General features: G+C 35.6%; 1 protein-coding gene across 1 annotated transcript; it reads right to left on the bottom strand.

Annotated features, from left to right (window-relative positions):
* Positions 1 to 141: 141 nt before the first annotated feature.
* LOC135687214 (putative elongator complex protein 1) lies at positions 142 to 23,705 on the bottom strand. Its single transcript, XM_089114557.1, has 37 exons — positions 23,613 to 23,705; positions 23,009 to 23,178; positions 22,256 to 22,463; positions 20,107 to 20,187; positions 19,881 to 19,969; positions 19,653 to 19,752; positions 19,437 to 19,527; positions 19,088 to 19,211; positions 18,693 to 18,795; positions 18,281 to 18,412; positions 17,780 to 17,857; positions 17,368 to 17,581; positions 16,627 to 16,791; positions 16,344 to 16,444; positions 16,013 to 16,116; positions 15,528 to 15,581; positions 14,936 to 15,038; positions 14,287 to 14,399; positions 14,078 to 14,151; positions 13,577 to 13,655; positions 13,178 to 13,257; positions 11,998 to 12,063; positions 11,436 to 11,504; positions 11,209 to 11,294; positions 10,849 to 10,991; positions 10,437 to 10,560; positions 10,217 to 10,314; positions 9,867 to 9,930; positions 9,015 to 9,152; positions 8,046 to 8,107; positions 7,048 to 7,110; positions 5,536 to 5,596; positions 4,872 to 4,985; positions 4,407 to 4,509; positions 2,615 to 2,742; positions 826 to 1,065; positions 142 to 422 (listed from the first exon to the last, which is right to left on the bottom strand). Exons 2-37 carry the CDS (start codon positions 23,153 to 23,155, stop codon positions 358 to 360), a joined length of 3,864 nt encoding a protein of 1,287 aa, XP_088970683.1. The 5' UTR covers positions 23,156 to 23,178; positions 23,613 to 23,705; the 3' UTR covers positions 142 to 357.

Genomic DNA, 23,705 nt, shown 5'->3' with positions numbered 1-23,705 from the left:
ACCCCAGCAAACCTGTATCTCGTACTGAAAACTTCAATACGGCAGGAAAATGCTGAAACGCTTATTGCACACTGAGGGGATTAATAAAGTATTGCATGAAACATTTCTAATCAAAGACTTCTAACGAAAAAAAAACTTCAGTGCCGATCCGTTTTCATTTGCAAAACTCTCATTAGATATACAGCCAAGGTAGAACAGATGGCAAGATAATTTGGTGTTGCCAACCCTAATGTTCTCGTTAGCCGTGTCACTAGGTGTCAGACGACGCATAATTCGCTTTGACGATTCACTGTTATACCACATTGCATAATTTATCACATATGAATTCGTTAAAGTGTTGCGTTGGCTTATTAAAGTCTACAGCATTTCAAGTTTCCATGTGACGTTTTCCCGAAGAACAGGCCGAGTGGGTTCTGGTAAGCCTAAAAGAAGGAGAAAATAAAAGTTTACCGCAATAAAAACAAAAGTCGACAAAAACAGGTCGAGTCAAACTAAATCTAGTACCTTCATACATTAACTAATTAAATACCAAAAGGCCCATTCCCAAACTTTTCGACCCATTCTTCCGCCCAAAACAGGTGAAATTAAAGACAACATATGACTTTGAATCATCTGCATTACAACAAACAAAAGGGCACCGCAAGGAAGTGATTCAAAGTACATTTAATACAAGAAAAGTTCATTAATTCTACGAGAAGATAGTTCAATGAAAATATTCCAATATTATAAAGCCTAACTAAGGTAGGTCGTCAACTTTTCCAACGAAAGTCAATTCACCGGAGTTTTTGGTACTAAAATTTTTTGGTACTAAAAGTAACCACTCACCAGCTGCCGAATTTTGTTCGAGTTGCTTTGGTGTTTTCATTCCAGCAATTATACTATTGACGGTAGAATCAGGGCCAGTACCAAATGGTACAATGGCCTCTTGGGACTGAGATGGAGACCAGATTTCCTTCATACTACGTTTAATCAGTGAGAATATTGTGTCATATGCAGCTTGCAATGAAGCAGCATCACCATCGCGCATAAACAGTGTCAACATTTCCAGGAGAGAAGCAGTCCCTTCTAGAAAAAAGAATGAAAACTCTTCATTAAGGGTTCCCTCGTGATGCCGCCATTGTTAAGCACTTCTTGCAAATGCTTCGAAAAGGTGCATTTTGACGCATTTGTCCCCTTTGGGAGTTAAAAGGTAATTTTAAATGTCCCAGATGACAAGATATTTGTCAGCTATTCTATTTAGCTATTCTACAGCCATCTTTGCTAGATGACCTCGTGGTATTTAGGCCAAGAAGGTTATGGACGGAAAACATGGTTTGACATCAGAAATATGGGTTTCCTGGCTAGCTGACTAAAATGGCTATACGCGTGGTAAGAGACTGTATCTTTCTCTTATATAAAGGGGTGATGGTTAAGCGGGTTTATCTACAAAGGCAACGAAAATGCCATCGTTTAACAAATATTTAGATACCAAAGCTTTGACAGCAACTATAGCAGCAAAATGAACTGGAATATACTCTGCCATCATGACAGTTTGGAGCCTGCCAAATTGGGTAGGGGATTGCGAAGCTTTATGGAGTAGGATTCCCGAAGGTTGGCGCTTTTAACTGCGCAGTTATTAGTATCGGTTTTGCTGTAGGTTAAATTCAACAAAAACATTCTGGTATTCTTTATTGTCAAATCTTGATACGGTAGACTCCGGTTACAGGCACACAAAATACTGCTTGCAATATTCTGATTGTAAGCAGAGTTTGACGATGAACGGGGCTTAATTTAACAGTTTTGCGTGTTAGGGCCTAAAAGGTGACTTCAAACGGAGCGACTAAAAGCGGAGTCGACTGTCTTGATATTGTGATACTTTAGCTATTCTACTTATACATCCAAGCTTGCTTTTGGGAGATACCCTCTAAGAAAAATTGACAGGGCTCCTTTGAAAATGTTACTCTGTCTTCCTTCGATGAAATAAATGAACGCCCCCCCCCCCACTTGATTTACATTGGCCATGCTGATCAAAAACGTTATTTGTTAATTGTTGCAAATTACTGAAGCAAGACCTGACATTTTATATACCGCTGTTGTGCAATGCTTTGGAAAATATATGAGGGGCAGATTTATACTTATGGACCTGAAAAACACTTCCTATCCTCCACTGTGAGGCAAATGCAAGGACAACAATAACAAAAACTAATCCTAAAAGGCTCTGAATTAATATTGCTAAATTATACGTTTACCAGACTAAGACTTCTATCCTATACAAATCAGCTAGCAAATCAAGTTTAAAGGTATGGCAATGACGGGGTTTGAAATGATGGTCGTCGGCTACAAACAATCAACAATCGTGAATGACTAAACCATCGTTGATAAAAAAATAAAATGCTAGCAATTTTTTTTCTTTATTTTCATTAAAGCTAAGGTGGTGAATATGCTCGGGTTTCCCGACAATTCCCATCTATTTCTCACCAAGAAAGTTTCTTCTATATCTAGATTCAGTTTCTCTTTTCAAGCACGTGATTATAATACATGAACCTCTAGCGTAAAATGGTAAAAATGAAGGTAACATAAAAGCAAGCCAGAAACGAATTATAATTAGCAGTTAAGTTAATATTATTATCTAAACCTTGTAAATGGTCCACCGTGTTTACTATTTCTGCCAATGCCTCAACCAAAGCAAAATCTTCAAACTTGCTCCCTTCCTTCAAGCTGTATTTTTTGCGTTGGTATTTTCGACGTGATTTTGAAGAATGGCTAAAACAAAAAAATCAGAAATCTATCTTTGCAGCTTTTTACAGAACAATTCTTATTGTTTAAAAAACCATTGGCATATACGTAGCAACAGGGTTACACAAGGGACATGGGCCCATCATTGTTCAAAAACAGAGGTTAAGTGAATATTTGCAGCTCGCAGAGGTGCACCTTTTTTGCCTACATGTGTCCTCACTGCAAAATATTCTCCTTTAACATTGGCGTAGCGGCGATTTTACACATAGATGCATAGCACTCAATACTTAGGGTTTTGGGTAGGACAGAGACAAACAGCTTTAGATTACAAGACAGAACGCCGTGCCGGTGTCATATGCGTTTTGGTACCCTATGCAAAAGTGCAACATTGTGAAACGCAATGTGTTTCAAATCAAGTGATTTCATCGTAGTTCGATATTATGACACATTATAATTAACAAATAGAACACAATGCTCTTTTTGTTCAAAATTTCACACTTTTTAATCAAGAAAACTTTGGAGTCGCCATTAATGTTGTACTTTTTTGCATAAACTTAACAAGGGAAATCACAGCACCGCTTCTTGTTAGTACCCCCTTGTTAGAAATAGTTCGATTGTTCTTTACATTCTGAACATTATGAATCAGAACATTTGTGTTCCCAGACCAGGTCGCATGCTAAATTCCACCATTTGTTTCAGTTCCCTGTTTTTAAAAGATTGGGTACGTTTTTGTATAAGCAAAATTGTTATGGGTTTCTGTACCAGGACCGTTTTGCATGCTAAATTCCACCATTCGTTTTGGTACCGAAACGCATATGACACCGGCCAGAGATAAAAGAGGTCTGATCAAGCATTCTTCACTCACTTCTGCAGCATTCTACCAATTTGAGCCCTATCAAATGTTTAGAGCTTTCGAAGAAGTGCGCTGCATTCCTAACTCGTGTTTTGCATGAAAAGCCTCGGATTCTCACATCAATATTTCATACGCATGATTGAGAGCAGCTATATTTGCGTTTCACTAATTATCCACGCACTTGTATTTATCAGAGAAAATAAAGCAAATTTCGCAGCAAATTCTTAGTGAAATGACTGGTTGATCGCAAGAAGTAGCGAAATCACAAGAAAATAAAAATATGTTCTACTTTTTTCGATGAAATAATTCACAACAACTGTCCACTAATCAGAGCACGGTAAATTTGCTTGATTTCAGAGACAACAATCTATGAAGATTCGAAAAGCCTGAATTTTGAAATTGGGTGCTTAAAGGTTTCGCCGGGTAGAAGGCAAAATAAGCAGGGAAGTCTTAATTTTGAGGAAATCAAAGTATATTTTCGTAGCGTTTTCACGGCTAATCCGCTATGAATTTCGCCTCGCGGAAGTTAGCCTTTAGATTGAACGGAAAAGAGTCAAGTTGTTTAGTTAAAATAACACATTTTGATCAAGCAAGCACAACTTGTTAAATCCATCTTGGATCCGTTCTCATGTAAGCATTAAAAATGGTGCATCCGCTTTCGTGTAAACGTTAAAGTCACATTCATCGTGTTTAATTTGACACGGACTTTAGTTAAGGAGTGCTTAATCTCACATGGGTTTTAAAGGTGGAAGTGCATCTTAAGGAACCATCTTTTAATAAAACAGCAGTAATTTAAGAATAAAAAGGATTAAATAAGATAGAAAAACAAAATTCCTACCCAGAAGCTCTCGATCCTTTGGAGGTTGCTGAAATGTCTGACTGGCCTGTTACACTACTTGCTTCAGAAAACAAATCGTTCTCAACTTCTTCCCTTAGTCCATCTAAAAGTGTAAAATATCCATCAAACCAACTGCTATTTTTAGCGATAATTCAAATTCACTATCTGCTTCCTTACTAATCGAAAGTTGCCAAAGAGTTGACGGAAAAACGATCTGATTGAAAATTGAATAATGCTAACTATACGGCTGTATAAACATGCTTAATGGAGGAGCAATAGTCTTAATATGATGGTTAAAGCAAAACGGATGCATTTTATGGTGAATGTCGTCGTTTCATTTATTCGCTGCTGGGTGATACTTCAGCGCGTTCCACTAAACACAGGCCTCGCTGAATTTGATAATTCGTCTATTGAATAAAAATTGATTTTGCGAAAATATCAGATTTGAAACAAGGGGAACAAAACCTGCAACTTCTTGATGTTGTTTTTCCTTCAACGCCCGAACAACGGCAAGCCTTTCTTTATATTTAATGAAATTCTCCTTGGCAGTATGAATAACCTCTAGTTGATGCTTGTAAGCTACAACAGGAAAAGAAAACAGGCATGAGGTAGATTGGGGGAGGGGGGGGATTCATCTAGGAAAAGTTTACTTTAGAAACACAACCTGATATTCTGCACAAAATTTGGCTGAAAAGATGACTGGGAATTATGCGACAACATCTGGGGTCCAAATGGTATGTTTTCTATAGTTGTAAGCGGACAATTGAAGGAAAAATTCTGCACGGGGAACAGAGAATGAGTAGTACGGAGTCGCAATAGCCCCCGTTTTACGGCAAACTGACCCTACTGTGTCAATGTTGCAGGCCTTACGTTTCAAGAATGACCTCTTGTATTCAAGAATGACCAAAAATGATGCAGGTCTCTTTTTCATGAATTTTTTAAGAATCACTTGTTTGGGTTTGTTGTATAAACATTACAAAAATCAAAGTTATGAAAAACAAAGAGCTCCCCTTTGGATTCCGTTCTTTATCAATTATGAAAGCAAAATTGAATGCACAATCAAATAGTTCAACTGCTAAGATGAAAATATCTTAAGGTGACTTGAAACGGTTGGAAAATCAAAATGTACCTTCTTCTAATGCTGTCTTGAAATTGGTTTCAATGATGTCTTTCCTTCTTGCTTTGTATATCTATCAGATAAAATATATTTAGTTCTTTATCTTTTTTTTATTTCTCAGTTACTTTAACCAACAGCATTATAAATCCTTCTCTCCTAAAGTCAGCTAGAACAATTGAAAACCTCTCTTTCGAGCAGCGGGTTCAAACATGATTTAGGCCAATTTTTGTTCCGTTTGCACTCGAAATCGTGAAGATACATACGATCAAATCTTTAGACCGCACGAACTCGCGAAAATAAAGAAACTTAATTGGTGCGAAAACAAATTATTCTCATCAACATCGAAGGATAAACTTGACAATAGTTTGATACATGTAAAACCAGTCTTATGGATATAATTACATGCATTTGTCAATAGTTTTCAAAGTAACAGCTTGGTTTATACCTTATAAGTTTCAGTCATTATCTCTGATACACTGATGACATGGGACAAAAATGACTCTGTATCGACACTATTCTCATTATTATAAGCATTAACGTACACAAGTTAAAATCATAGTTTAGCCTGCCATCTTAAGCCTATTTCACAAGTAACATAAAGTTTATAAATCTTACCAAGATAATCAAACAACTATGAAAGACAATAATCAGATGACGCATTAGAAAGGAATAAATGTGTGTATCTAGGCCAGTTCAGTACACGCTCTTGATTGACACATTATCATTACTTTTTTCTTAAGCCAAGCAGGACACCATGCAACCTCAGAATACAAATAACATCACACTCAACATTTTGTTACTTTAACATTCCTCGTTCACTGCAATTCAACTTGCTGGCAGACGAAAATGTGAGATGTTGGCGGAAAAACACATGAATATATTGAATAGCTAAACAGCTACTACGCGATTTCGCTTGTCTCCTCTGCCAAAATAAGTTCTTAAATGGTTGAGAAATTATCTGAAGCCAAAAATTCCCAATCTTGGACTTATCAATAATAAATGATAAAACCATTCATTCTAACACGTTTAAGAAAAATATCACGTCAATTCTGTGTTGTGGGTGGTTCTTCAGTGGAAATCAAGCGAAGGATGAAATCCCCGAGCCTTTATTCCTCCTACCTCTTGGAGAAAAAGATTGATAAATATCACTGCAAGCTGCCATGTCTACATTATGTGTATTTACATAAAAGGTTTCTGTCGAGTAAATTGACCTCGAGTAAAGTCACTTGGGAGAATCTTAAAATAACCGTGAAGAGACAACGCAGTACACTTTCTTTATTGAATAAGCGGCAAGTGATGGAGAGAAGAAATACATGCTGGAACATATGTTTCTTTTCAGTTGTTGCAAAAATAAACTTGCAATCAAGCAAGCAAGAGTCATTTTGCAAGCTAAATTTACCTTTACGGCCAATGACACAAAGCAAGGAACGTCTTGCTCAGTCTCAGTAAAGGAAAACATTTAAAATCAAATAAAAAAAAAACAAAAAAAATCTTTAAACGCTAAAATAATTAGCTCACACGTACCACTCTAAGCGCATCCTGCCACATGTTGCCACTGAGATAAGCAGATATTGCAGACTCATAATCCTGATAAATTGAAGAGTGAACATTAGGAAATGGTCGTGGACAAAGATTACCAGTGGGTGCTTGCTTTGCAAAAATACAGGCAATGTGGTTTAAGTGACACTGGCCATTTCACAAATATAGCTCGAATATTGTCCAGTGACATGGGCAAACCTTCTTTTCTGTAAGCATATGAGTGGAGTAGACATGTTGCTGAGCAATCAATGGGACATAAATTTTAAGCAAATGTTTTTAATATCGTATCTTAGAGATCAATAATGTGGATGATCAATGTTGATTACAGAATAATATTGAAAATCGATGATATCGAAGCTAGTTTTTGCAGAGGTATCACTTCAAAGTAACAAAGTAAACTGTAAGAGAGGTATCACTTCTCAGAAAGCCATATTTTTGAGCAAGAGCCTTAGAAAATTTCGGCGTCTAGTGAGAGGACCTTTTTAATATCGTTAAACTGTCAGGAATCTCGCTTTGAGTATAATAACAACACTGTTTGTGGGCGAAGAATTGCGCAATAGAAAAGAAATATCTGTCAAAGAACGTCACAGGAAGCAACTTTATTCTTGATCTGCTAAGATATCAAATCTAACAAGTACAACATTACGAATTTATGGTTTTTTCATGTCCGATCTCAGCAAAGCTTCTTAGCTGGAATAATTAAACTTCAAGGTGGCTGCCCATACTTAAGAAGAAGTTGAATAATAGGTATGAAATAATTTGCTCTGTAGTATTAAACGACAAACACCTAAGACACGAAATGTCTGGACTATCACTGAATGTACAATTGCACAAATGATGGTTCCAAGTAAACCTGCAAACACTGAAATAATCAACGAGCCTCTACTAAACAGGATATGATTAAAGCAGGTCAACACATCAATAATTTCCATATCAAAATAAAATCATGCATAATTCTAAAAGAAACGGCGATAATTCCATACTTCTGTATATAATTCAAGAATGTTTCCGCTCTCCTTCCAATTCTTCAATTCTTGCATTTCACCTAAATTGTAAATGCCCTCTTATCAGACTGGTAACTTGAAATATGTAACTTAACCAACGTAAGCTGAGTTTCTAGGCTAGGTTGACGTGGTATTACTTCGATATTTCTTTGCTTACGTTCATGCAAAGTAGTGTCGAGCTTTGTGCTCATCCTACACAAAAATTGGCAATCTTTGTCAAACCATATAGTAGTTAAAATGAGAAGTGTAAATTGCTCTGTTTCGTAATATGTCATATGCCACAGATATGTACTATAGCTAGACATCCAAAACGGGATATTCAAAATTTTAGATTTGAGTTTAACATTATAAGGCAACAGTGCTTGATGACTTTCAGACAATTGTCAATTGAAAAAGTAGTTTGACCAATGTCAAAGGCTTTTTCAATCGACTATGGTCACACGCTTCAGATACGCCTTGAAATCATCTTGTTGTATAAGTCAAACTAATGCACTGACCTATTTCCTCCGCAAAACTTCAAGTCTATAAAAGCTGGGTTATTTTCTTCAAAGAAGAAAATATACCTTAAACTGAGAACAGATAAAGAGATGTTGCCATTTCTCGATAACAAAGGCATGCTGCAATGTTGCACTCAAACCGAGGCTTGAACCTCTTTCCCTTGCTTGTTTATAAATGAACAAGGTGTTCTTCTGAGGTTACTCGACAAGGAAAATTAATAGAATTTCGATTCCGATTAAAACCTAATGCGCAATATTTTATGATAACAATATGATTGTTGCTTTATTCTTATGACATCTTGGAGGAGTGGAATTATCCACAGATATTGATAGTGGAAAAAATATTAACTAATACAGTTATAGCTCACTAAACAAAACTGATGATTCGAAAATAACATGAAACTGCTTGGAAGAATGAAGAGTGAAGATTGGGCTTGTTTGTTAACTTTACCTGCAAGGCTGACTGCAAACTGAACTAAAGCATCATTGGAGTAATTCAACATTTCTGCTTCAGCAATTGCTAATTTCCAGTTGTGGCTTTTGACAAACGAATCCTTTGCCTCTTCGTGCAATGAAACTCGAGAATAAACTATGAATATATAAAAGATAGGAAGGGCTCGATTTTAAGGAATTAAGGCAAAAAGCTACGAGTAAGGGCAAAACAGGGGAATATTATATGTGATTAGAATGTCAATGGCATTTTAGAAGAACCAACATGGTATTTTGGTATCATTTAAACAGAAATAAGAAAATAATAAATAAGAAGCAAACCAATAAGTGGGAATGCAGAACAGACTCAAGAAGTAAGCTCTGCGTAAGCTACAAACTCCAGCTCTCTGAACAACAGCTGCACAAACCACAGCTGTCAAGAAAGCAATAATTCGTAATTTCTATTCTATCACAAGTAGTTTCTTCCTGGGCCAATCTCTCACTTTATTCTCTATGCAGAGACGTATAGAAAATATCAAGTTTGCGACAGCACAAATAATGCTACACTTAGAGGTTTCTTAGGGTAAAAAACATAATTTGAACATGGAATCATAGCTTCAAATATGATTTGAATAGTCCTATATAAATGATAAGATATGAACAAATGGGTTTGCAGGAAAAATAGGACCATCTGACTTAGGTAAGCTGTTTCGATGAACGAACAATGATCAAATTTAAAAGCTATGGGATACGACGCTGTTGTGTTGTTGGCAAGGCAACGAACTGCGATAATTGAACTGTGTCCACATTTGAAACAGCTTTTCACACGGTTTTTAGCATCAGGGATTGGGAATAATGAATATGATTTATTTACCTATCCCAGCCTCATTGTAACGCTTCTTTTGCACAAGATACGAACCATAAACGGCACTAACTTCCTAGAAAAAGCAAGTAGACAAACTTTCTATAGTATTGGGAGTTATCACCAAGAAAGTTACGACAAAATTCCAAAAGGGGAGATTACAGAGATGAGTAGATGCCTAAATGAATTGGTTGCCATACCAAGCAATGAACTTTATGCAAAGGTATAAGACCACTAGCTTCAATTCCGAAATTGGGGCTTAGAAACATATTAAATAAAATTAAAGTACAGAGAAAAAAACAGTCTCGAAATATTAGGGAAATAATTGTATTTACAATATGAATCCAAAAATAGGCAGTCACCTTGAAACTAAACGGATCTTCCCTGCAAAAAAGCAGTGCATCTTTGTAGAGATCGTGCTTGGCTGTGAAGTCGAGAAATTCTTCAAAACGAGGCGGGCCTAACGAGAAACAAATAATCAAATTATCAAATTAAACTTATGCCAAACATTGCTTCAAAAAACTATCAATAGTGACATTTCTTAGTAGTACTAATACAAAGCAAACAATTAAATTGACGAACCGCAAGCGTGAATGTTGCCTAGAGCCTTGGTGTAGCGTTTGAGGTGACAGTCTATTTTGAACTGACAATAGAACTTTTCGTATTTCTTCAACTCGTTTAGGAAAGGCAGATACTCCTTCGGATCCTAGAAAATAATAACATCTTTTAAAGGTCACGAGGACGAATTTGGCTGTAGAAAATGACACCAATGAAATGAAATCGACAAAAACTAGCCAATCCAGGAAATTTTTAACAGTTCTAAGAGTGCAGCTGAGGGAGGCTCTAGCCTAAACAATTAAAAACTGTGCTTAAACGCAGCCTTTGATAAAACAGCAAAGAAGGAGAATTCCGAATCTGACATAGGAAACAAAGGGCAATTCAATACCCAAAAAATTAAATAGCAACGGTGAGCACAGAATGAGCATAAACAGACCTTATTTGATTTTTCCGCCACCATGAGCACAATCTCAAAGTCGTACAGCCCAAGAGCGACGTCATATAACTCGTTGACATCAGCGAAATACAGAATGTGTCTGAGGGCTCTCTCGTGCGTTACATCAGCCTCTATCTTTTTATCTAGGTCAGAAGTTCATTTGGTCTGTTTACAATTGGATAAACAAAAACATTGCAAAATTACAGTAAAGCACATCAGAACATATAGATTTAATTAAAAACAATATAACATGTATACCTGCTGAACGAGCATTGACAAAATTCATTAAATGAAATTTGAATAAAAATAATTGATCGGTACTTGAATGCGTTTACACAATTTTAATAACAAATGTATTACCTTTTAGCGACTTTATATTTGACAACACTACACCCAGACCAGGTTTTGATTCCTTTGCATACGTGGTAAGATAGGACAAAAAGAAGCTGAAAAACAATGACTATTTCTTTAATAAAGGTTCTATTATTGAAACCTTTTAGGAGCAACGAAAATGTAAGTCAACAGGGTTAAATCTGGTTTATGGCTAAAAGTTCGGACAATAATCAGTAAAATCTGATTTTGCCTACCTTTTCACACCAATTTTCACAATCGCATTACGAACTGCAGAGCAAATAACATCGACCTTGTTGATATTTCTAGAATGACAGAGATATCAACACAAACTGGGATAATTAAAATGGTCACACAAAAATTCAAAACATATATATATATATAAGGTAATAACCAAAACATATTTAAATAATGCGATTTTACCAAAACACTTAGAAAACTAATGCTGTTAAAATAGCAAACATCCAAAGAATAATATGGTGTCATCCACCGGCTACACTGACAATCTTTAAATGCAACAATATTATGCTACAGTCTATATTAAGTCTTTTGTTTCAGTATTATCACTGATTTTTAATAATAATTTCTTGGGTCGTGTATATTATAGTATAATGATATAGTATATTTGTACCGCTGTAGTATACAAGTAGAATTGAAAACATAAACGCGTCTTATAAAAGCTTAAACCAAAGGATTTGAACAACGAGAACTTTCTGCTACCACAAGATACATCAGATTTGCTAGGCCGATCAATATTTGTGATTTTGAGAGGTCACTGAGAATATAATTAAAACCTACTCAGTAGCATTCTTTGTTGTCACGTGGTAGGACGTAGCATAGAGAGACTGGGTTACATCTTCCTTTCTGGAGGCAAAATAATTTTTAGATAGGTAATGGAGTTGTATGAATAGGAATAAAGGAGGATTAAATTAATGGCTAGAAATGTATGTCAGTTTAGCTAATATGGAGGTATTCAAAATAACTTTTTGATTCATAAAAATTGGTAAGAGGTTTGAAGAAGGACAGACCAAAGGAAGAGAGAGAAACAATGCGAATGAACTGCAATAAGTTTATAAATTTGTCCACATATTTTTGCATAATGCTCAATACTTTTGGAATATTTTTTGTCATGTTTGTAAAATTAGGCAAGTTTTTATTTTCAAATAGGGAGCATTCCCACAAATGCTCCACATATTTCTCTTGATCCCCACACCTCCTAGGGAAAGCCTTTTAATGTTTCCCACTAAAGTTTGCCTTTAAGTCTACCATATTTAACTTCAATTTTAACAATGTAGATGCTTTGCTGTGTTTTAAATATTGTTTTTTTCCAAAAGAACGTTTCCTAATGAATCTTGATTTTGATTCATTGTCTTTTCTTGGGTCATTTTCAATAGATTTTACTACACTTTGGTTGATTAGTTTCTTTCATTCCTTAGTTGGCAGATTGCTGATTTGTCTCTCTGCAAGATCAATCACGAGGTCTTTTAATTTTTTTTAATTTGACAGTGTCAGCAATCTTTGAAGTTTAGTCTTTTTGCTAATTGTAAACTTGTTTAACTAATCTTATTTCTTTCATTATTAGAATTCTACGTAAGTATATAAGCCTTGTTTCTATTACTTTGTATTTCATTGGTTTCAGGCCACATTCACATGTCAGGCCTCGATATGGTGTTGAAGCTGGGAGACCATCACTAATGGTTACAGCATCCTTTTGTATATTCTCAAGTTTTTTCATTTGCTTTTTTGATACTTTTGATCAAGTCTCGCATACATATAGTACTTAGGTACGAGTATACACTCTATCAGCTTTATAAAAATTTCCATGCTTTTTGCTTTAAATGGGGCTTGATTTATCAAAAATTTGATTTCATTTATTACCGCATTTGCAGAATTTCTCCTATTTTCAATGCTTTTTTCCAAAGAATTTAAGTGACAAAGGCCTAAAAATCAAACATTCAAAAACCACAACGCGTCTTACCCGAGTTCTGCAAGGAACAGGTTTATATCATTTTCTGATTTAACATTTGTAATAAATGTATCGACATTATCTAGAAAAAGCTGGAAAAAAAGGAGAATTAATCACTTTAAATTGTCATGTTTTGCTGAGTAAAAGGAAACGCTAATGACATTTTATGGGTGATGAGAAATATATTAAATTGTAATAAGAAAATATAAAGCAAACAAAGAATTACGCAAGACAGTAAGTGGATCCCACATCAACATTCAATCTCCACTGAAAATCAATTTCAAAATATCATATGCATTTCTTTTCCTTAGATCTGCAGAATACTGTCAAGGTCGAAACTTGGAAATTATACATAGAATGCCGTAAAAATTTCAATTTTTCAACTAACAAAATCATTCTTCGTATACTAACCTTTGGGTTATGATCGTATATCAGATTTAAGTTTATTCGATGCCTTTTCATTAGCAGTAATGCTTCTCTGTAAAGAAGCCTACGAAAAAAGATGCCCATCATAACATATAGCTAACGTACGAATGTTGTTACAGATTATTTTTCAAATGTCATTATAATGGCTTTAAAAAAAGCAAAGATTTTATAACATATTGGCTAAAAGTCCTCGGAGCATAAAACTTCAGAGAATCAAAGTATCTATTATTCATCGTGTTGTTTCGGACCCTTATTCTGACGTTTTATGCTCTGAGGAGTGTCAGACGAAAAAGATTTTAGCCAATATGTTATAAAATGTTTGCTTTTTTCAAAGCCATTTCAAGTTCTGTACTGCCATTAATTGTTCAAATATCATTATCATAGGAGTGTTGTGAAGAGGCCAGCAGATCGATAAACAATAAAAACATGCAGATGAAAAAAAGCACTGAATGGATAAAAAGGATGAAGAAAGAAAAGGTAACTTACTTATCAAGCTGCTTCTTTAGAAATGATATAACCAAAGCTCGTGGATGGATCGTCTCTAGATTCCCTCGAGGCATCTAAAAAAAATTCGGAAATAGTTAAGTTTCTTGGCCTTCGCTGTTCAATTTGAAATCTGATCACTTAGAGAAAAACCATGATTACGAAAAATTGAAATAGTTCAGCCCTTTGTATATAAAAACATTATGAAATACCTGTAAAACCACTTTGGTGTCGTTAAAAACTGCAGAAATTATCCTTGACCCACGTTCAAGACTCCTGCTGAAATCCTCTCCTTGAAGCTGCTCCTTGCCACTGGAGTTCACAACTGGAGGGATAGAAGATTTAACTTCAAGTATCGTATCAAAGTAGAACTATTAATCTTACAATAATTCGGCAAATAATTGACGTGTGTTATTTGCTGTAAGTGAAAATCTTATACTTTCAATTCACTTCATAGTTAATTATTAAACACTAAGAACCATTAGAAATGCACGCATAGAAAGACAGAGCCTATATCGCGATTCGGTACATAAAAATAAGCATGCTAATCGTATAAAGTGAGGTACTATGTTTGATAAGATCAATATAACTTAATGTATCGAGTATGTGCTTGTTCAGAGAACTTAAATACGATTGTATACCTTGGTAAATGTTAAATCCATCATTACACTAGTTATCTCAGTATTAGGTCCCTCAAAGTATCGTCAGCTTCCAGAGTGTCCATGATGCAGGTACTCAAAAGATAAAACTCAACGGGGAAAATATTCTGAACGGCTTTATGAAATGCATTATTTAAATAAGGTCCCGTGAATACAAATGCGTTCTTTCTATAAAGTTTTTATCGATTAAAAATTGAATTACATTTGAGAATGCTGTCGAGTCGCAGGCATCTGAGAAGGTGGTTGTGGGTCGTGTACGCCAAGTACTCGTCATGAATCGAAAAAGACGTGCAATTATCAGCAACCTGGGAGTGAAACAGGAATTTAAAATGATACCAAATAACACGGCGATTGCTATTTTGATCAATGAAAATACAGAACATATGTACTCGATGTGGTAGCATTGTTAACTATTGATTTTCAAAAATGACGGTCGGTTATTTTGCAAAGCTCTCAATACATATCTTAGACTGCAAGTGACATGGCTCTGTAGGCTGGCTGATGTAAAACAACAATGCAAGAGAAATTAAAGTCGAGCTGAGACGGAATCAGGATAACACTTAAATATCAGTCGATGCTAAGATAACCCAAAACATGGAAGATCAGTAATTAGGTGCTGAAGGAATATTAACAACTTATAAACGGATTTCAAAATATGGTCAAAATTCTAACATAATATACTTGTTATACCTTGTAAAGAAATTCTATACAAAACATTCAAACCATGGTTCAACTAGCTTATTAAAAAAATTCTCAGTACGGACAAAAAGGAAATAAATCAGAAAAATGGTTACCTGTTTTTCATTAACGTAAAGGCGATAATGATTTGTCATTCCAATCACAATATCCTGTCAACATAAAAGCAATGTAAGGCTACAAATTAAACGTCCATAGAAAATAGTCTGATATTGAAATTTCCAACAGTCTTGCAGTTATGTTACCTTGAGTATCATTGATGACGTCAGATGTAGATCGGCGCGAAAAACGAGAAGAATATGCGCCTTGGTACCCTAATGGTGCTTTGGGATGAGCAGAAACCAAATGTAGAATACTTTGGGACGAACAGCAACCATAGAAACATCGAAAAACATAATCCTTTTGGAATTTCGTATGTGAAAATTTCTCATTAAGTACGACATCAACTGTTCATGAATTGCAAAAGCAAAAGGTCTTAAATGGTTTTAAGAAAACAGCGTATAAGTGTTTTTCTAAACAAGAGAATTCTTTAAGCAAATGACACCAACATGCATTGTTATAAAGCTAACTTAAGTGAACCAACCTCGTGATTTACTTTACAAACGGCAATATAGTCACAGGGGACTGGAAAACAAAGCGATGAGCCAAAAGGCGTTACCCACGGCTTGATAGCAAAGGATCCGTCATCTGAAGAAAAGAAATTCAAACTTCGCATTGCTTTTGCATAAAACCTACGAGAAAGCTCACCTTACAAGCTGTAGTAGACAAACTAACATGTATTTCTCTAATGTTCTTCCATTATAAAAGATGCTGTTCTGCCAGCTTGAAACTAGTTTGAATAAATGTAAAAATTGTTGGAAAATAAAAAAAATGCAAAAATGTCAATTAAAAATTTAAACACTCTCAAAACTGACCTCTTTCGCACGAGAAGACTGTCCCATCCTGCATTTCGACCGCAGCACAGTCTTTCCCAACGGCAACTGCCAGCACTTCAAGGTCCATCGGAATAACTTTCCTATGGAATCAAAACACTATTTAACTCGCATGGCAGTCTGTCCATTTCAGTTCCTATATCATTTTTGCTCACGAAGTCGTTCATGTTTGATATTATGAGTATCTCTTGTATAAAATAATAGCTTTACAATATTAATGTAGTTCAAATATTATGGGGTAAACAGAATCTCAATGGCTAATAACCTGATAACAAATGCCTGTGCAGTATCATCATCATTTGCTACATGGCACAATGCCTGTTTCTGATTCTTCATACGACATACTGCTACATAGCCTCCGTCAACCCACGAAGTGACATGCAAATAACCCGATAACTCGTCCTCTAGACTGTTTGCTACATCTGCATGCCTGTAAAACAAAACAAGATAGAAAACAATAATATAGAGACTGAATGATCTATTTAAATAATAATTGTAAAGCAGCCATCTTTTACATAAATTTTGGAGTCATCTTATGAAGAAGACTTTTATTCTTCATATCTTCTTCCTTGGGGCACGATTTAAAGGAAGGCTAAGCATCGGTTTCGTGGCAATCATCTTTTCGATAGCTTATATATATATATAATTGCAGTTGCGCAGTCCCGACATGAAGGTTTCATGTTGTTTCTGCTTCTGCAGCTCTGCACACTACTTCTGATAATCTTCTCCATTCTTTGCGGTCCTTTGCTGTGGATCGTATCTTTTCAAAATCTCCATTTTTCTTCATGTTTCGTTGCTCTTGCTCTGGTGATATCTTTATTCAAGGTTGTCACGAGAGTTTCTCTAGGTCTGCCTAGGTTTTTCGATAGCTTCAACAATGTTAATCAAAGGAATTCATGAAAATTGCTTTATTACATCATAAAGCACTAATTATCAGCAGAAAGAAAGCGAATATGACATATCCCTATTTGCTAAACTGCAAAGACGTTTGGATCCTGAGAGTTACCTTACGATCTTAATAGCTTTAGAATCGATCTGCTCCTCTGTTTCTGACACTGGAATAGTAATACAATGAGTGCTTCCATCCGACAGAAAGACAGTGGCCTCGTTTGGAGATTTTCCAAAGCAAACTTGATTGACAGGTGCTTTGAAGGTCGCCTTCATTAATGACATTGGTGGTGGAACAACAGCCGTTGCAAATGGAGTTAATAGCAGGTTGGCTATTGTGATAAAACGATAAATGAAGTTAGAGATGTTAAGTACAAAACATTTTGGTGTAGGAAAGAAACTAGCAACTCTTAATACACAGTGTGTCTGCAAATGATGGTACTTGAATCATCGTAAGTCCTTGACAAAACCACCCTAAAATGCTACATAGAACTAAATCTGAAACTCATATAATTGAAACTGCCACTCACAGCCATCGATAACAGCAACACAGCTGTCTTTGTTTTGCAAAACTGTCCACCTCAATGTTAGCTGGTAATAAAATCCATCTACAAAAAATAATACAAGCAAAACTAAACACTTCGACTAAGGTCTTTGCAAGAGTTAACTTAGAGAGCAATTGAAAAAAAGCTGCGTGTTGATACACTTTTTGGAACATCTTGATACTTTTAAGTTAAGACATTCCTAGCTCATAGGGCTGCAACAAGTTAGGCATCATAAGTCAGAAGTACTGAAATAAATTCACATATAGCTAGTTCAGAAAAATATGCACATGGAAATGTTTTGTACAATGCTCTTGATACCGAGCCAAGTGAGCCAACTATGTCAAATATGGGGATTCAAATATGTTAAATAAGTTCTCTCCATGTTGAGTTAAAAAAACGATTAATATCACATACACAACATAATAAGCTAAAATTCATAGAAAGTGCTTACACAGTTTTGAAAGGGGCATAATAAATCTGTGTTACCTTCACAAACTACATGAAGCTTCAAAGGAGAGTCTGCATCCCAAATCAAGCTGGAAATTCTTCTTCCCATAGAACTGAATCGATACTCTTGCTTCAAATACCAATGGTAGTTGTTTCTGGTCCAAAGCTGAACTGAAATATAATAATTAAGCTTAGAAAAATCATCCTGCATAGAATAGGTCATAGCTGCCTTAGAATACAAAAGTTGTTGAAAATTGATCGTGTAAGCTACTGATCAGGTTCTGTGCAAGCCATCAGGTATGTGCAAAACCCATAAAAATGTCATCATTATGTAGTTTTCAGGTAAGCAGATATCATCTCGATTATACACTCAGCAGTAAAAGGCTTTGGATACAACAAGACAGACTCAGTGACGAAGACATTATTACTATGACTTGAAAACCGTACTTACGGTAAGACAACTGCTGTGGTTGTGGAGTGTTTTGGTCATAATGTAGTTCCTCTAACCAAACAGCAAGAATATCTGATGTCTTATTCCAACAAAGTTCAATTACCTATTGAAAAAAAAACATTTGTTACAGGAGAAACTTTCTACAATATTTTATAATTCCTTTAAACAAGACCAAGTGAAAAGCAAATGCGTCGCTAGTTATGTTACTTAGCACCACTTCTTCATCTCTATTTGTCAGATTGTATTCTATCACCTCATATGAGCTAGGTAAATGAAATTTTTGCAAAAGCATACAACAATAAATGTGTTCTTTCTGTGAGGGACTATTATCTGCATGTTGACTTCCGAAATAAACCTTACATTAAAACTAAAAAGCAAGTATTAGATCTAAATACTTTGGCTTCTTTTGGTTTAAAAGGTAGTGTGAACTCTCCATGCTTCAAACCATTCTTTTCAAAGAATATCACATCATGTTTATTGGGCTTTCGCTGTGATGATGCAATTAGATTTCCACATGGCCTACACAATAAACAAAAAAATTTCAGGCTAATTGGACAAGAAAGAATTCTGATTTTGCATCAGTTGTGTATTGACAGGCACGACAAGTAATTAAAAATTGAAATCAGAATCACATAATCAAATCGGTAATTCTTCAATAATTCTCTGACATTAATTCACCTATCAATTGCTAAAGCGAAATATCAGTGCATCTTTCGATAGCAATCCGTGCTAGTGACAACTAACCTCCAATGAAGAGGATGCTCTAAGCCTGGAACAACTTCGTTGGTTGAATGCAATGCTCCTTCACGTGATCTGACACGAACTTTACGAGAGCCTTCAAAGAAAACGGGAAAATCTTATGATTATGTCTCTTCCATAAAGTTAAAAATATTTTTGATTTTTATCTATTCAAAAAGTGCACACAATATATATATTTTTGATCGTGAAAAATAATTTTACCTGTGATAGGATCCACAGAGGAGACTGCAAAATATTGACCATCGTCACACCAACTTATTCGTACTTTCTTGTCATCCCATGGAAGCGCAGGATCAGGCACCTTGCAAAAGCAAAAGATCAATTTTAAGGCAACAATGTGACAAAACAGAATTAGCTTATTGTTACTTATTTAAGCATTTGACACTAGCATTTAAGACCACAAAACTGAATAAAATCAAGACCGCAAACCTTGGGTTTTAAATCCATTGCAGTTGGTTTTCCTTCTGTCCCATGAAACTGTGTTTTCTTGCTTCCCCAACCGACCGTTATTAGCTGTGCTGATGATATTAAAGATAATTTTACTGAAGACCTCTAGCTAAAAAATGACATGAATTTAACAAAGTCAGACATACTAACTCATAAAAGTACACAACATTCTACTAGTACACAATTCCTTAAATAAATTGATTCTCACCTTCACCAAATTCTTCTGGATTGAGGTCTGTCTCGAAAAACGGCTCCAGATCTCGGCTCATTAATACCAACTTTTCATCACCTGGGATTTCAAAAGTGCTCATGAATGGAAAAAGTCTACTATATTTTGCTGATGATGATCAAAGTAAAACATCAATGAAGAGTTATATGACACATAAATTTAACCTGTAAATAAAATAGAATTACATTTCAACTACTGGTGAAAACTTGCAGTTTGTGCGAATCATAACCTCTATGCAAAGACAAAAACGAGGCACCCAACTTGAGTTCTATGCTCTATTAACTCTAACGTATAAAAATATATCAAGAAGAGCAAAAGACAAATTTATTTAACAAATCAGATAAACCATTCAGGCATTGATTCATTTGATTAGGGGTCGTACAACGTCTCCTAAATGACGTCCTTGAAGAGGGGGGAGGGGGGTTTACGGTTTTGGTGATGGAAGGTGACACTTTGAGAGGGGGGAGGCGGGGTTTAAAGCTTTGGTGATGTCACCTTGGTAAATGTGGGATCATCTTTTCCAAGGAAAAATGCATTTAGCTTTAGCATAAGCACTCAGACACAAGTTGTTATTTTCTTATAAGGGAAGGGTTAGAACGTAGCAACAGGTTCATCTCTAGCAGAATATGAAGGCACATAAAAACTCTCTTCGAAATCTTAATCAAAACTGTTTTATGGTACCTCACGGCTGCTACCCCGTGACCCTATCATAACTTTTTATCGCCCATACATTCCTTGCTTTCATGTAAAAATTGCCATCTATAAAAAACGCGAAGCGCTCTACAGCCAGTGGCGTAGCCTTCAAAACAGATTAATGTGCTATTTTACCTTCCGATATAGACGATTTTACAGACAAAGTAAAGATTTTGTAGACGATTTGAAGGTTCACAAATTCAAAAAATTATGAAGTGGAGAAAGTTTGAAACATATATGAATATAAGGAGAATTATTGTGCGTAGCTATTCATAAGGCCCCCTGTTTGTCAGCGACCAATTGTGCCATCAGCACGGGATGCAAAGAAGACGGATGGCTATGCTTCTCTTTGGCAAAGACTTGCAATTGAAAACATGGTTCCTTCAAATTGCTTACAGAAGCCATTGCCATATTATGTCTACTGCCCCAGCAAAATTGACAAAGTTCCTCGCAGAGTATGCAAAGGCTGTCATATTTACCATGCTAGCATGGCATCAGTCAATCGTCATCGCCGTGGAGGGGGTTGCTTTGGACCAGAAGGTGAAATCCCGGAAGAGAAAGAATCCGAGGATGGGGGGATGGAGAGATAGAGGAAGAAGAGCCAAAAGATGAAGGGTGTGCCCCAGTATTCAATCGTGTCAAAATGTTACAAGAAAATGCTTTTGTTGATGACGAGTAATTATGAAAACGTAATGTTTTCAACAAAAATTGTGCTTTTTGCTTTGCTCTTCTTTTCAAAAGAAAATTCAGCAAAGGGAGGGGGGGGTGTAGAGTGAGAAGTGACGTCACTGGCAATATAGTACATGGGTGTTAGAAAGCTGGTGACAAAGCGGTGACAGGGGGGGAGGGGGGGGGGGTTGTGTTAAAAATCTTGAAATTTTAGGTGACGTCATTTATGTATGACCCATTTGGATTGCTCAGTAATTTGGGCCAAAGACTACAAGGCCCAGCCACTGACATGATCAACCTTTCAATGAAATTGTGGGAGTCATTAGCTTTTGTTAATTCCAAGAATAGGAATCACAAAGTTTGGTCACACAGACAAAAAGGACGAGGACATTTCTTGACAAGCAGTGTACTGAAACCTACCTTTGGAAACTGATTAGTAACAAAATAGTCCATAATAAACCATTTTGATTGTTGATGTTTTCTCTACCTGCATTGTTGTAGTTTGTTTTATTGACACTTTGCTTATATTTTATTAACTATAGCCTGCTGGTTGTGTTATTATTCTCACAACAACACATTCCCTGTTTACCTTTGGAGCAAATACCCAACCATTTGTACAGTGCCTATAATGATCCTGCCCAAAGAAGCCTAATAATTTCTTAGCCTAATTTTTTGACAAATCATCTGATTGGCTGAATAAACTTTGAACTGAAATAGATTCATGCCAGTACAATGACATGGACGTCTGCAAGCAAAAGAAGCCTACCTGTAGTTAGTGCAAATATCTCTTGATCTGGGCTCCATTTCATGCATGTTATACCAGATTCCATGGTACCAACGCACTCCAGTGATTGGTCAACCATTCTCCATTCAAATAAATCTCCATTAGATGATGCAATTGATATGGTTTCATCATCCATCAGGTACTCAATTGATAAAACATTTTGTTGATCAATTTTGACTGAGTTTTCAACCTGAAAACAGATGTTATTAGAAATGTTAATGCAAAAGATAAATCTTGACTGGCAAAGAAAATACTCAATATTACACAAGTGGAGAAAGACATTTTTTAGGCAAGTCATGCTTCCCTCCGTCGAAGATAAACAAAGAATTTACTGTGATCTGACCTTGATATACTATTTGCTTTAAAAAAGGTCATTTACAAATTTTGTGAGATTTTTTAGGGGAGAGAAAATCTTGAACACCCACGCAACAACAATAAAACATTAAACAAAGAAATGGGCGAATCTGAAGAATCTGGTGACGATAATCTTATTGACCTTGTGTCATACAGGTCAAGGGGTTTTTTGACTACATCAATGAATCACAGATCACCTAGGGTCAGGAATGCTCTCTTACAAATATGACATCCAGCAAAATAAGATACCTATCCAGATTCTCCATCTCCGCCAAAATCATTTTAGGAATATGTACATATATATCTTCCAGGTTTTTGGGGAGCTTATTAATAATTATGTTCAAAATAATTTAATTAGTAATTTATATTCAATCAGCATACTTTCTTCTGCTGTAACAGGAATGAAAAAACTTCATTGTTAGTGCTAAAGAATGCCTTTTGAGATAAACTGTCAACACAAAACCATTTGATCTTCTCATCAACATCTATTTTTAAAGAGTCCACAGAAATTAGCTCCAAGCTCCTCATTGTGTTTGGAAAGCTTTTAGCCTAAAAATAGAAAAAAAAGAAAATCGCATGACTGAATGATGCTGATTATAAATAAGAACTACTTTAAATGTAACCTGTAAATACATATATACCAATCAAAGACAAGAATGAAGATCTAACACTGAAGATTAATAGCTTTGGAAAGCCTACTGGATTCTAGATTACACAAAAAGTCAACAGTAGCAGCATTATATGGAAAACATTATTGGTACTGCTTGCTTCAGTATTCACCAGTGTTTGATCTTATTAGCAATGCATTATAACTTTATTTATTTATAAACCCTTCTTCGTGACGTCGCCGCTAACCACGTTATATTTTGAGGGTAGGATTTGAATGCATCCTGGATTCTGATCTTCATTTAAATTTCTCTGCATAATTCATACACAAAAGTAAGCACATCAGCCATAAAGGAAATTAATAAAAATATTCTACTCACGGTTTATTAAAAAATATTGAACTGACCAAACAGCTAACCTACACATTTCCATAAACATGGTAAGGGTGCCCTTATGAATCGGCCCCGTAAAA

The sequence above is a fragment of the Rhopilema esculentum genome, chromosome 20, assembly GCF_057945365.1.
Source record: "Rhopilema esculentum isolate cy_ngs chromosome 20, ASM5794536v1, whole genome shotgun sequence".
In the NCBI taxonomy this organism is placed as follows: Eukaryota; Metazoa; Cnidaria; class Scyphozoa; order Rhizostomeae; family Rhizostomatidae; genus Rhopilema; species Rhopilema esculentum.
The sequence above is the reverse complement of the archived record's forward strand: the minus strand, read 5'-3'. Positions and strand labels throughout refer to the sequence as shown.